The sequence below is a fragment of the Talaromyces rugulosus genome, chromosome I (genome assembly GCF_013368755.1).
Source record: "Talaromyces rugulosus chromosome I, complete sequence".
NCBI lineage: Eukaryota > Fungi > Ascomycota > Eurotiomycetes > Eurotiales > Trichocomaceae > Talaromyces > Talaromyces rugulosus.
The window spans coordinates 4405407-4419520 of NC_049561.1; the positions used below are offsets into that span (position 1 = coordinate 4405407).

At 52.7% G+C, this 14114-nt stretch overlaps 5 protein-coding genes across 5 annotated transcripts; 2 read left to right on the forward strand and 3 right to left on the reverse strand.

Moving 5' to 3' along the window:
- Window positions 1-217: 217 nt before the first annotated feature.
- TRUGW13939_01482 (uncharacterized protein) lies at window positions 218-1983 on the forward strand (the record flags this gene model as incomplete). Its single annotated transcript, XM_035484682.1, has 2 exons — window positions 218-355; window positions 412-1983. 2 exons carry the CDS (start codon window positions 218-220, stop codon window positions 1981-1983), a joined length of 1710 nt encoding a protein of 569 aa, XP_035340575.1.
- A 921-nt stretch (window positions 1984-2904) lies between these two features.
- On the forward strand, window positions 2905-3212 carry TRUGW13939_01483 (uncharacterized protein; the record flags this gene model as incomplete). Its single annotated transcript, XM_035484683.1, has 2 exons — window positions 2905-3019; window positions 3076-3212. 2 exons carry the CDS (start codon window positions 2905-2907, stop codon window positions 3210-3212), a joined length of 252 nt encoding a protein of 83 aa, XP_035340576.1.
- A 412-nt stretch (window positions 3213-3624) lies between these two features.
- TRUGW13939_01484 (uncharacterized protein) lies at window positions 3625-7258 on the reverse strand (the record flags this gene model as incomplete). Its single annotated transcript, XM_035484684.1, has 2 exons — window positions 3625-4081; window positions 4140-7258. The coding sequence occupies 2 exons, from the start codon at window positions 7256-7258 to the stop codon at window positions 3625-3627; spliced, it is 3576 nt and encodes a 1191-aa protein (XP_035340577.1).
- Window positions 7259-8350: 1092 nt separating this feature from the next.
- Window positions 8351-9913, reverse strand: TRUGW13939_01485 (uncharacterized protein; the record flags this gene model as incomplete). Its single annotated transcript, XM_035484685.1, has 3 exons — window positions 8351-9016; window positions 9074-9523; window positions 9581-9913. The coding sequence occupies 3 exons, from the start codon at window positions 9911-9913 to the stop codon at window positions 8351-8353; spliced, it is 1449 nt and encodes a 482-aa protein (XP_035340578.1).
- Window positions 9914-10865: 952 nt separating this feature from the next.
- TRUGW13939_01486 (uncharacterized protein) lies at window positions 10866-12230 on the reverse strand (the record flags this gene model as incomplete). Its single annotated transcript, XM_035484686.1, has 1 exon — window positions 10866-12230. A coding segment is annotated over one exon (1365 nt), but the record flags the coding sequence as incomplete, so codon positions are not given.
- Between the last annotated feature and the right edge of the window lie 1884 nt (window positions 12231-14114).

The following is a 14114-nucleotide window of genomic DNA, read 5'->3' on the forward strand; positions in this document are numbered from 1 at the left end:
ACCACGGTCTAGATTCCGGCACAGTCGCCCCTAATAATTATCACGAAAACTGCTTAAATTATTATTAGATAAAAAGCGGGAGGCTGGAACGGATAAGCGCCCCGCATGATGTCACCCGGTCTGCTGTTGCTATCTGTCTGTGCAGTCAGTAACTAGATAGATGTTGGCTCTGACAACCACGCATCTCTGCGTCAATAATGCTAGACAGACAGTAAAAATGCCATCTACAGAAGCTGATTCCGAGCGGAGCAACGCCATCCTGCAGAAGCGCTCGGTTGTGTCCAGCTTCCTCTTCAAGTACTCTGATATCCACGCCCGGGCCGCCGAAGTCGCACTGTTTCGGCGCAGCGACAAGGTCAACACATACCAGTTGCGTGTTCCCTGCGAGACTGATAGATATGTTGGGAAAAGACTGACAGGGACAACCACAAAAGGCATCATCTCGCGCCGATATCGGGTAGTATCGAAGCGCAGGTCGACTCGACTCCGTTGGACGCTGCGTGGAGAGAATTCAGGGAAGAGACGTCTCTGACACCGTCATCGGTCAAACTATGGCGCAAAGGGCGGCCGTTTACGTTCCAGGACTACGAGGTTGGCAGAGAGTGGACAATTTACCCTTTTGCGTTTTTGCTCAAGTCGTATCCATGTTCACACACCAAGGTTGACGAAGAGAACACTTCGGTAAACAAGACCGACGGGGTTGTGCTGGACTGGGAGCACAACTTTCACAACTGGTATGACCCTGAGGAAGTTCTGCAACGCTTGTTTGAGGATGGGGCAGAGGCAACGGTCAGTGGGCAGAAGCTCGTGCCGAGAATCGCCGACTCCTTGATACGGGTATATCCCGAGTATGAGTTTGGCTCGACGGCGGGAAAGAGGTTGCGAGACGGTTTGCAGCAGTTGCAAGATGATCATGCGAGCGGCGCCCGAGAGCTCGCTACAATCGCACTGGGCATCTTGAGAGATATGCTGGTCGATATGCGGCCGTTAGAGGCATACGAGGGCGAAGCAAATTGGGGGGAGTGGTGGAGAAAGGTACGACTGGCAGCATGGCATATTTGGACAAACGGCAGAGAGTCCATGGGAGCGGCGATCGCGAGCGCCCTGATCACTGCCCTCACGGAACTTGAGGATTTTCAGCGCGACGGACAATACCATGCAGAGTATGTTGAGCAGCTCATGAACTCTCTGGTCGACGAGCGAAAGGCAATGATGGCGGAACTTTCCAAGGCCTTTGCGGCGTATGTCAAACACGAACTGCTCACGGATCAACGAGGGGGAGACGACGAGGAGGAGGGCGCGACGTTGCGGATTCTAACACTGTCATCAAGCTCAACAATCCGGGAATCTATCCTCCATCTCCTCAGCACAGCGACAGGCATACATACCGTTGATCTGCGCGTGTTGGAATCCCGACCGCTTTTCGAAGGGGTCACCCTGGCTTCTTCAATTCTGTCGCCTTATCAAAACCGACACGATGAAGATGGCCGCCCCAAACTCAACGTAACCTTGTACACAGACGCATCGGCCGCCCTGGCCTCTACCGATATTGATATTCTTCTACTAGGCGCCGATCGGCTCGCAGCAGACGGGGCAGTGAGCAACAAGACGGGGAGTCTCCCAGCAGTACTAGCGGCCAAACACGTTAGCCCACAGGCCAAAGTAGTCGTCCTAAGCGAGGTAGACAAAGTGGCCAACCAGGACGACCACTCAGAGGAAAGCAACCAGCCAGCTGAGGTAATGCGGGGGTGGAGGGAGGCAGCGACAGGGGGCAGGCTGAAAGGGCTCGACGTGGTCGATGCGACGGCGGGGCGCGGTCCGGCAACGGTTGCGGTCGAGGTAAAGAACATCTACTTTGAATGGGTACCCCCCGGCCTGGTCGACGCTTACATTACGAACGAAGGCATCAAGGGGGTCTCTGACATTCAGCGGCGGTCGCAGTGGATTGGAGAGCAGATTGGCCGGTTCTTTGATGATCTGTAGAGCCAAAACGGTTTCGATAGTTCGATTAGTCGATAAGTCGGTTGCATCGAGAAATGAGAAGTCCAGTCACCTGCCGCCCCCTCCCTCCTTTGATTTGTCCATGACGCAATTCCGTGGTAGTGGCAATGGGCCGGCCTATCTGTGAAAGGGAGGGCCAGCACCAAAGAATGGTTTCGTGTAGAGGTGTGCCATGGCCAGCCAGTGACGAGACCGACACGACGAGCGGTGACGCAGGCGGGCGTCGAGTGCCGCCAATCATTGGCATGTCGAGCGCAGGCATTGCCGGGGTGCTCGGTCGGGCTGGCTTGCAGTCAGACCAATGTGTGTTTTGGATGTATCAGGCGGTGGGCATGATTCGTGTTCTGATTGTGCATGGACTGTCTTGTCTATCCAAGGATGAAAAGAAGAAGACATTCTCTTTCCTGCACGCGTGAGGCAGGCTCGACAGACAAAACAAGCAAACAGGAGCGACGACGCGACCGTGCCGAAACGGGAAGGCGCAGACTGAGGGCAGGAAAGAAGGAGGTGGGTGGGGCGCCCACCCCCGGATTGGCTCCACCCCCGGATTGTGTGACAGTTTGCTAGCTCCGTCTCTATTAGCCCCCGCCCCACCCGGCCGCCCAATCTGGACTCGCATCTTTTCTTGCTTCTTGCCTCTGATGAACTCCCATCAGCCACGTGATTGGGCTCGCCCTTTCCCCCCTCCATCAGGTGGTCTCCCTGCTATGTATATAAGGGAGGGGGCGCACACAGCCCTCTCCTGGTCACCATACCACAGTGTGCCTGTGCGTGTGCCATCAACCTCTTATCTCTCTCCACTCTTGACTTCATCACCAAATATCATTTCCATCATCAAACAGACCCAGACCATCTTCTCTTCATCTCCTCTTTGAAAAACCACAACATATCCTCACCGTCATCATGTCATCCGCCCTCGCCTCCCAGGCAGGCCAGGTCCTGCGTGAGATCTTCAAGATCCCCTCTCGAGCCCGCGAGCAGGTTGGCCAGAGCTGGCGAACCCGTTTCTGGCAGACTGGTACGTCTTTCCTATATACTACATCAGCCGTTCGATAAAGACTGACAAATCCACAGAACGATCAAAGAAAGAAATCCTCGTCACCTCACTCAACATCCATCGACCAATCTGGATCACCGGCACTGCCGGCGCCTACACTACCGCGTATGCGTGTCTTATGGTTATGAGGTGTCTGAGAAAAGTGCGGCCTTAACCTTGCAACGTTCTTTTCATGGGCTGTGCCTGTTATAAGCCTGTTGGATAGTCAGGCCTCGCTCGATACTCTAGAAGTTTGGTATCCACCCATGCCTCGGAATGTTATGTCTCTTTTTTCTTTTTTCTTTTTTTTGTATCAGTTTACATCACACCCTATGCATACATACATGTATGCACGTCTCGATGATGGGCCAGGGTGAGATGGATGTCCACGGACCTGTAGATCAGTCGTCTTCATCTTTTTTTTTAAATCCGAACAGTCAATCCAGCTATTCTTAGTAAACGGTCTCTATTGTAAAGAAAATTATAGTAAACAATATCATCAATCATTATTTCATTACCGATATATATATATATCATGCAGTTATACATATCCCAACCCAAAAGCAAAAGGAAAAGGGTTCTTATAATCATTCCGGCGGCGTGAAATACCGTTGAAAGCGCTCAATCTGCCCCAAGTCCAGATCCGCCACCACGGCATGGCAGTTCATCAACAGTGACGGGAATCTAATTGTCCAGAAGCTCAAATAGCCCTCAGGCAGGCCGCCAATGTGTGATTTGAGATGCTCGGGCATGTCGTTGTAGTGGTTGCGTTTGTTGCGGAGTGCGCGTAGCAGATCGAGCATGCGGGACCCCGTGTATTTCCGTTGCTTGCCTAGGCTGTCTTTAAAGTCCCTAGGGAGAAGTTTCAAAAAGTCCATGTCCGGTCCCATCACGTCCTCGGCCACAGACTCGAGGTATTCGAGTGCCGGAGACGGCGGATCGCGAGGCTCAAACTCAAAGTGGTCAGAGACGTCGCATAAAAAGTTCAGTCGTTCGGCTGGTCCCCAGAAAAAGGGGTGCATCAGGACTGTAGTAGCGTCCGGTCTATACAGTCAAATTAGTAAACAGTTCAAATCAATATAATATATAAAACAATGCATACCGTCGACGAGGGTTCAAACTCAGCATGCTACGAATGAGATCATCTGCTTCAAATGCATAGTCCCCCAACCGTTGCAGGTCATCCAAATTGTAATTGCCTTTAACAATGTTGGCCTCGCGCATGAACTTGCCATCCTTGTCGTACGGATGGCCACCACGTGTGAGTACGTAGTAAAAGACGCATCCCAGCGAGAAAATATCAATGGCTCGAGTTGCACGTCGGTTGGTCTGTGGATCAACCACAGCGGGCTCAGACGACTCGGTATGATTCGAGTGCCCACCATTGATCAACATGGCCGACTGCTGGTCCTCGTCTACTAACAACTCCGGCGCTCGCCATCCAGACGTGCCCGCTGCGTGTGCTGTTGTCGCCCGGAATGAGCTTTGGTTGTCTTCGAGCTTTTTGCAGAGACCAAAATCGGAGATCAACAGTCGCAACGCTGGGTGCATGCCGGTGCTGCGTCCCCGGGGAGTGGCAACCAGGATGTTCTGCGGTTTCAAATCACGATGCACGATCTTGAGTGAGTGCAGATAGCGTACTCCAAAGGTGATCTGCCGCAACACATCTGGCACATCCAAGCCGCCAGTGACCAGTTGAGGATAGTCCTGAGATCTCTCGACTACATCTTGCAGCGACGCAGGACACAGTTCCAAGGCAATATACAAAAAGCCGGTAGCCTGTTCACGGCAGTAGTATCGGATGACATTAGCGTGGTCGTCACTCTCTTGTAGGAGACCAACTTCATGAGACGCAATATCGTAGAATTCGACAAGCATACGCTTGACAGCGACGTCTCGGCCGTCAAAGGAGCCCTTGTATACGATGGTGCCATGACTACCGTGGCCAAGAACAGTATCGGTATATACCTTGAGCTGGCCAATGCGAACAGCTCCGTCTAGTTCGAAAATCTCATTCGATACCTGACGAGTTAGTGGAACATCTGGCTCAAGACCGGATGGCGGGGCAAGAGATTGGATCTGATCCATGACCGGAGTCTCAGCTTTGTCGCCCTCCGAGCCTGGCTTTTGTTTACGCTTATGGGCTTTGCCCCCACGCTGGCCTCGCTGGCGTTTCTTCTTCTTTGCCCCAGTCTCCTGCAGGTTCAGTTCATCTCCTTCTTCGTCCGGTCCTCGAGACGGCTCGCGAATGCGTACTCTTGGTGTTGATTCCGGATCTGGAGTCTGCGAGGAACTTCGTGGAGTCGATTCTCTATTGTCAAAGACTTCGGGCTCATCAATCTGCACACGAGGCTTCTTGGGAGTAGCTAATTCGGCCCGCACGCCACTAAGTGGGCCTGAATCTTCGGGGAATGTAGTTGCTATCGGAGATGTTGGAGGTGTCGAGGATAACGGTTGCTCGTATCCGGCCAGGATATTCTTCAAGTCAAGCTTCTGTTTCAGTTGTTCCTGGAAAAGGGCCGAATTCACATAGATGAAATATGCAAAGAAAGCAAGAATGACCAAGACAACAATGTCGGTCCGGTTTTCCCAGCCAGTGCGAATAATGACACTTTGTCGGAGAGCCGGGGGCGAAGCCAGGTACGACGGAGAGCTAAGCATATTTCGGGGAGTGCCATTAGGGCCGCCGCCGCCAATCGCAGAGGGGCCCGAAACGCTGTGTATGCCTCCTCGCTGGCTGTGGCGCCCAGATGACATACCGAGCGAGTGCACGCCCACCAATGCTTTGCGTTGACGTTGGAGATCGAGATTCAACAGTGAGTGGCTGTCGCGGAAAAAGTCTTTGTCGTAGCATTGTGCGAGGTCGGCCCGGCCCGTCACAAGGGGGTAGGTCAATTCCGACATGGCAAACCATCCGCCTGCCTCGGTGCAATCGATAAACACGCGGTGCTCGGAATCGGGGGTTGTGGCGTAGTCTGGGTCAGGCGGTTCAAGCGGCTGGGAGAGCAAGACGAGTGGAAGAGGAGAATCCGGCAAGTCGAAGTTCACCGGGCGTGCCACATCAAAGACACGAACGACTGGGCTGGTGAAGCGCTGTGTGTATCGAGGCCGTTCCATGCGAGAGTGGTCGAAGCCGAGAACAACGCCGTCGTGCATGCTGTAGATGTGGCTCTGGTCCATTGTCTGGTAGTACTGGCTTTGAAGGTCGACATCGCGGTTGTTTGGCGCCCACTCGGAGTATTTGAGGGTGCAAATCTCTTCGCCATTCTCGGTGTTTTGAATGCGGACGATGTACTGGATTCTGCCGAGGGTCAAAGTGCCGGTTGGAGGATCACAATCGCCGTCGCCGTCAACACCAGGCTTATCAATCTTGCAGCTCTGGTCTGGGGTAATAGGTCCGCGAGAGCTGAAAACACGCAGCACATTTCCTGTGCGGGCGTCGACGGTGTACAGTGTGGTCTCCTTCAAAGCGGTATAGGTCACGGGCGGCTCGGTTCCCGAGTATGGAGTTTCGTTGACCAGATCTTTCACGGTGAGACCCAGTTGCTGAAGGCCGCCTTCAGGGCCGGGGCTGAAGATGTATAGACTGCCGTCACGGCTAGGCTCGATGATCCAGAGGAAATCGTCCTCGCCGGTTGAGGATTCTGCGTCGAAGCTGCTAGACGAGCGGTTATGGTAGATACTCTCGACCATGGGGCTGCCGGGGACCTCGAGGGCCCAGCGGGGGGAGCCAGTCTTGCGGTCTCGCGCGTGAATGGTGCCATCGACGGTCGCCAGTAGAACAAAGTCCTCAACCTCCCAGTCCTGCAGGGACCGCGCTTGAAGCTGCGACACCAGGCCGGCCGTTGGGCTGCCGGGCTGGGCAGGAGGGGCTCGCACGGCAGGGCTATCGGAACCTGCCAGAGCCAGAGTCGCCAGGGCGCTCACATCGTTGTCCGGATTCTTCTTCACGTCCGGTTGTTTGTGGGGGTGGGTGTCTCGGAAATACGTATGGGGCGATTCGTCGATGCCGGTGTGGCCGGTTGGGCCAGCGGCCGGGTAGATGGACGAGATTGCGGCATCGTGTTGTTGTTGTTGTTGATGGTGATGTTGGGGATGTTTCTGTTCCTGGGCGTAGGACAGCTGCTGCGGAGCTGTGAGCAGGAGGGACGGGAGGAGCAAGAGAGCGGCGCTGGCCGGCAGAGACGTCGTCGTCGATCGACCGGGCACCCTCCAGCGCATATTGGGATGTGATAATTAGGCAAAGAGATCGGTCTCGTTGCGGATCGGCGAGACACTCATTTCATGTCCAGGCGGAAGCGTTTTCCAGGGATGTGCTGGGGAGGGGAGGGACAGCGAACAGACCAGCCAGAGAAGGCGGACTGGAAAAGGGGAAATACACTACCAAGGGGACCGAATTAACCAAAGCGAGAGAGTGCGTTTGTATGAGAGTGAGAGTGAGAGTGAGAGTGAGATGAGAGAGAGTGAGTGAGTGGGTGGGTGGGAGAGTGAGAGGAGTCGAAGTGGTTCGAGGAAACGGAAAAGAATCAATAGTTGCGAGACTGGCTCAGCCCAGCCCAGCCCAGCCGAGCCGGGGCTTGGCGGTGGATTTGTGGGCGCCGCCAGACCCCGTTGGGACTAGCGCTGCCGCCCTAGAAGAGCGTGGAACGGGGCTGGTTTGCGTCTTATTCGCATTATATACAATATTAACAGACAGTTACTGGAATGGCTTTGCGATTATTGTTTATCCTTTTGTACCCCCCGACTGCAGGCCGGTTTGCGGGCTGTTCGGAGCCCCGGCTGTACGACCGTGGACGCTCCTCCATGCATACGGAGTACATGGGCTGACGTGTGCACTCAGGGCTTTGTTCGTCGCTCTTTGAGACTTATGCTCCGCGTCGGGGCACTAGTGCAGCAGAGTACGTATACAGATACTGATAATATGCTGGGTTAATAGTAGTCTGATCATGTCTAGTGGAAACCGCGAGGGCCCCAATGCGGCTAGCCAATCCCGTCCCGCCATTCGATATTAATCTATTCTATACATCAATTGTTTACCATGGGATTGGTTCTGAGATCATCTACATGTGTAGATTATAATTCTAACCGTCAGCCAATATCGAGTCTTTCCAATGTCATACATATCAATTCATGTTGGCGACGTTCTCTGCTCGTCGTCTAGCGGTAACTCTACAATATATTGCGCCTACAGTAGGCAAACACAGAACGCAAATTATTAGATCGCAGGTCTTGGTCTCGTTTTCACGCCAACAAATATTATATCCATAGTTCAATGTTCAATGCTCAAAGCAAATATGTACTTGTAATCCAACGTTATTCTTTCGTTGCCCCGTATGCGAGCCAGACCAGCATTCCAACCCAAGTGCTAACAAACGCCGCCGTGAGAACCCCGGCGCCGGCGCGGTCTGCTGTCCCAATATTCAACAGCCCAGCGTTGGGGTTGCTGACGCCCGCGTTGTGCGAGCCTGCATTGGGATCGCTTGTGCTGTTTCCTCCTGTCCCCGCGGTGATGGGTGCTGGCTGCTCGGGGGATGTGTAGTTGGCATTACTACCACTACTACCACTACCGGTGTTGCTTCCACTCTGCCTCTCGTCAAATGCAACCAGGTTGCTGGCGAAGAGGCTAAGGACGGCCATCTGCTGCTCAATGCCTGTGCTGCCATCCCACGTCGAATTGAACCATTGCACTCCGCAGTGTTCATGGTCTTGGAGCCCGGTGCATTGTTTGCCTGCTGCTACCGCCGAGTATTGCAGCTTCGGGATGATTTCGCCCTGCGTGTACGGAACAAGCTGGCTGGTGGTCGCCAGCCATGCTGCCAGGAAGCCCTTGAAGCAAATCTGATTGCGATCGCATGTGTGCAATGTTTCGCAGGCCGTCTCTGACATGACATTTCCGCCGTATTTGCTGGGGAAGAAGGTCGAAAAGGTCCGGTCCAGCAGCCCGTCCACCGCGGCTTTCCATTTGGAGCCGGCATTCGTCTTGAGCTCAAGTTAGTTGTTTGTCCCTAGAAACAAAGGAAGAGAGAGCTCTCTTACCATGTTGTACAAATACGCAGCGCCCATCAGATACGTGCCATAGTTGTACGTCCACTGAATGTCTACATGGCCTGTGCAGTCCGAGTGGGTTGTCACCGTATCGTCAATATACCATGTGGACGTATTTAGCAACGGGGTCGTCGCGCTCCAGTCCCAGATCTTCTCTGCCCAGTCGGCGTACGTGTGGTTCCCTGTATATCGAGCCAGGCGTGCCGCGATCTGGAACAGTCCGCCGTTGGAGATGGCATTCTTGATTTTGTACCCTGATTGATACGGATATAATTGCCAGCGCAATCCGCCCTTGCAACTTGACATGTCCCATCGGCCTACCTGGTCGTTAAATACTCCTTGTGCCATGGTCAGCCACGATGGCGCGTTGGGGACTTCGGGATAGTTCAACTCGGCCGCTGTCAAGGCTGCCAGTGCCCAAAACGCTTGATCGTCATTGCCCTACAGTCGTTAGAGCCAGACGACAACAAGCAGCAAAAAAAAAAACCTCCTGCGCACCAGAGTATCACTGTAGTTGGCTGTGAAAAAATCCCCCGCCGACCCAGCCTGCCAGACCATGCCGGCATTGACCTGGTCGTTCCAGGTTGTGTCGCCGGTCCAATGCCAGTATTGTATCAAACCCATAAACATCGCGCCGCCTTCCCACCAGGTGCCGTCGAATTTGCCTGGGATCGCCTTGCTGTCTCTGTCGGCGTAGTATGTCATCATGTCGCTAGCCACGGTGGACGCGCTCGTTTTGAAGGAATCTGGGTCTTTGATGTCGATAGTGATCGCCCAGACCAACGGTGCGATCACCAATAATAGTATTTGCCATGGCGTGAAGTGTGGCATGATACATGTGTGTAGTATGAGCTGTAGCGACACAGTATACTATACAAAAAGGCCCAATGTCGCCTGTCTCTTCACACTCATCGACCCGGCATAGCAGACCAGGCAAGCCCAACAAGTCTACACATAAGGGTGTTAAGAAGACGAAGAAAGAACACTTTCTCACATCAGACGGCAAAAAACCACCGGGCTACTGAGGACGGATTCACAGGCAGTCTGCACGCGAGGGACGCAAGGCTGACTCCCTCGGCCCTTATAGCACTTGGTAGTACCACCGAGACGCCATGGTCACTCGCGTGCGGCTGCACGTGTGAAGAGGCTGGGGGCTGGACAATCAGAAGCCTATTTGGGTGTCGCTAGTGGCATCCTGGAGAACGGCGCCAGTAATGAAGAGCCTCGGAGGTGCGATGTTGGCTGATGTCTTAGACTCTTAATGCCTTGTTTCAAACTAGCAGCCGTTTGGGGGGTTGGCGGCCGGCCGGGCTTCGACTGCTGGCACTGCTGTGAGTGCCTGTGAGTGCACGAACGGAGGGGGCGAGGGCGAGGGCGATCAACGGGGGGATGCAACAGAAACACAAGATCAGACTGAGAGGGCGCATCCAAGCAGGGCAAAAACAAGAGTCGCAGGCAAAGCGAGCGGCCAGTGACGGGCGCGCGCCAAGAGCGACCCTGGTCCAACCCCGCTTCTCACGGTGACTTTATTATCAATTGCTTGATTTAGTTCTAGAAATTGTGGAGAGTGTAGAATAGGCTCAGTAGGCAGGGTGGAAGTACTACTGGTATCCTTGTTCATTTGTGTTTTGCCATAGCCGTTGTTGTATCCTCAACGCCCGATCTTTTAAAATAGTATAAATCTACTACAGCTATCCAGACTGTGTACTATAAACATCTCGAGTACATTAGCCAAGTCCAGCAACTCCATAAACGCCATCCCTTCCCTGTCTAATGCAAACCCTCAAAAGTCAAACGAGACAAACTCTGTTTTAGGCGGCACAAACGGGAAACGCCCGTCTTTAAAGTACCCATTCTGTACAAAAAACTGATATTGTTCCGTGACGGCCGGCGTGTACTCGTTTTCTGGTCCGGCACAGTCGCCGAGTGTAGCAACTTCGGGCGGTCCATCGGGGAAGAAAATGCGCACCCACGTCTTGTTGTCCTGAGGATGGAGATATCGCGGCTGGCCGTCCTTGTACTCAACCGGCCGTCCTTTCCATTGAATGATCTTCTGTGTCATCCGGTCTCGAACGGTCTCGCCTGCGAGATCGGGGATTGGGTTGAGCTCGCCTTGCTCAACTCTGATAACTGGTTTTGGGCCAAGCGGCGCTCTGGGGGCCCCAGGTTTCGCTGGCTGGGCTGCAGCCGCTGGCTGGCCAAATCCACCTGGCGCTGCTGCACTGGGCGCTTGTCCAAACGGTGAAGGCGCCTGAGTCTGCTGCTGAGGTTGACCAAACGGTGAAGCCGCAGGTTGAGACGGTTGGCCGAATCCACCTTCACCACCACCAAGTGCTGATGATTGCCCAAATCCGCCACCAGCCGATACATTCTGCTGGCCACTAATCTGTGCAAATGGCGATATACTCGTCTGGCCAGCGGCCTGGCCGAATGGAGAAGGGGCAGGAGCCTGGCCAAAAGGCGCCGCTCCGCCCTGTGCCAACGGATTAGCTTGGGTAGTTTGTGCGAATGGCGATGGTCCGGCCCTGGGTTGCCCAAACCCTGGAGCTCTGGGTGCTGATGGTTGGCCAAATGCCGGTTGGCTAAAAGAAGGCTGTCCAAAAGCTGGTTTTGCGAGACCAGACCCAAGCGTAGAGGGTTGTCCAAATGCCGATGGCTGGCCAAAGGCTGGCTTTGGTGCGCCTAGATTTGACGGTTGTCCAAAAGCGGGCGCAGATAATGAAGGCTGGCCAAATGCCGGAGTCGATGAAGACGTAGGCGTAGGCGTAGGCGTAGCGCTTGGCTGACCGAATGCGGGTTGCTGTGTAGATGGTTTTCCCTCGGCGATATCAATCCGGTTTGGGTGTTCGTTCTCTCCTGCCAGGACATATTTGACCGCGCCGTTGAGGTCGTTCAAGATCACGCGGATCTGGTTCGTCGTCTCTTCGTGTAGTTTCTGGGCCTCTTCAACGGCCTGGTTCATATTACCTGCAGCAGTGGCTTCATAGTGGCGCAGTCGCATCTCTTCAAAACTCTGCTCGCGCAACGGGCCTCCAAAGAGCTGTTTCGGGGCGTTCTTGCCTGGTCCATAAGCTGAAAAGATCCATGATGGCAGGTCCTTTCCGGCTGTCAGGTCGGCTTGAATGGCTTCGGGTGTTACATGATAGCTATGAAACACTGTTAAAGGACATTATGGGGAACTGTTGCTGGATGCTGTGCTTACTTTTTGTCTTGTGGCTGCGCGGGGCGTCCTGCTGGTCCTATTGCCAAGTTAAAACGGGACATTTGGATTTTGAATGCAAAAAGAAGACTGATCCAAGTGAAGATAAGCAAGAGTAAACCAAAGCATAAAAACCAAGAGGGAACAGCGTGAAAGACAATGGCACCGGCTCGAAACACACAAAGAAACGCGGGAAGAACTTGCCTGCATTTGATGGCGTGCTGGCGGCAGAACTCAAAGCGCTGAACCGATTGGTAGATGAGCCAGAAGTTGTCTGGCCTGGATGCTCGAATCGGCATCGGTCTGGTCAAGTCAACAAAACTCTTTTCATCTCGAGTGATAAATTGTCGCGGCCAGCCTCGAGCTTGGCGGCGTGAGCCCACTTACCTCCATATCGGCAGCGACCTTGTTGGAAGAATGAACAGACGGCCGGCATGGTCTCCTAGAATACCACAGGCTCGATTTCAATTGCTGGAACACGAGCCTTGGTCGGTGAAGGTCGGCGCGCAGATCGCGTGTGGACATGGAAGTCGTCAACATGCAATTATTTGCCCGTCGCGGGAGAGTGAGTCGTCCCGCGCCCGTCTGATTGGCTAGGATAAAGCGTCTCCCCAGCGTCATAGAATTATGCGTTTTATCGTATTTTAAATTACAACATAGTTCAATGTTGAATGAGATGTAGTGTTTGTGCTTATGTAGATAATTTCTACGACGTTTTGAGCAGGGCTAAGTAAGATATTTGCAAGTGGAGTAGTATCAATTGATGTAACATTATATATTAAAATTTACATGATCTCAACAATATATATATCCAACACTATATGTAATAAAAGAATGAAACCTGTTTCTTTATCAATTATGTTTAATGGTATATATATGTAAATAGAGGAGTTATCAATTGATATTTATAAAAGCATTAGAATTATATAATCAAATTCCACCTAATTTACTACTCGTTGGAAGAATACAGCCAAGAACGCATTCAGATACAATTAGACATGTATAACTTTTCTTACGTCAAATTTATCGTCTTTGTTCCTGGAATCGCTCCAAGGAAGTACATACCCTCGTTGATTGCTCAAAACACGAATCCCTTTTTCTTTGAAATCTGTCGAATAGTGCGTGTGCCCGAATATCCAGGTTTTGACTCCATTCAACGGCTGCGAGAGGAGGTCAGTTCCAAAAGCTGACGTCCAGGCGTTTTGTGAGTGTTGCGGACTGGATGTCTTTTGCAACGACGGTGCATGATGTGTGATGACTAGTATAGTCTTTTTCTGTTTTGCTGTATTTTTATTCTCCAGATCAATCGACTGTATCTCGTTGAGTAGCCAAGTCCGGTATGCGTCGTGAGATGCGTTATGGTTATCAACCGTCCAGTTGTCGATTTTTTGAAAATCTTTGATCTTTGACGACACAACTTCTCTTGCATCATCAGGAACCTTGGACCAGAGCGTGCAGCCTAGGATGGTGATATGTGACCCAGGGACATTGTATCGTCTCTGGCAAAGGACAATGAGCTGCCCATTTAAACATGGTTCTTGTTCGAGTTCCCTAGCCTTTTCGAGTCCCGACGTGAAAGTGCCATTATTATAGAATTCATGATTCCCAAGAACAAGAAAGACCAGTTTGAATCGTTCAGTCTGCCTTTGTAAGAATTTGCGGTATTCGTCGTAGTCCACCAAGCGCCCAATGTCACCCGCAAGGATGAGGTAAGGCGCACACGGCGGGAATTCAAAGGATGAGTACTGTTGGTTGATCTCGAGATGAAGATCGGAAAGGACTTGAAAGGAGGCTGATGGCCGGAAGAAGAATGACCATGCCTTTCGAAACATG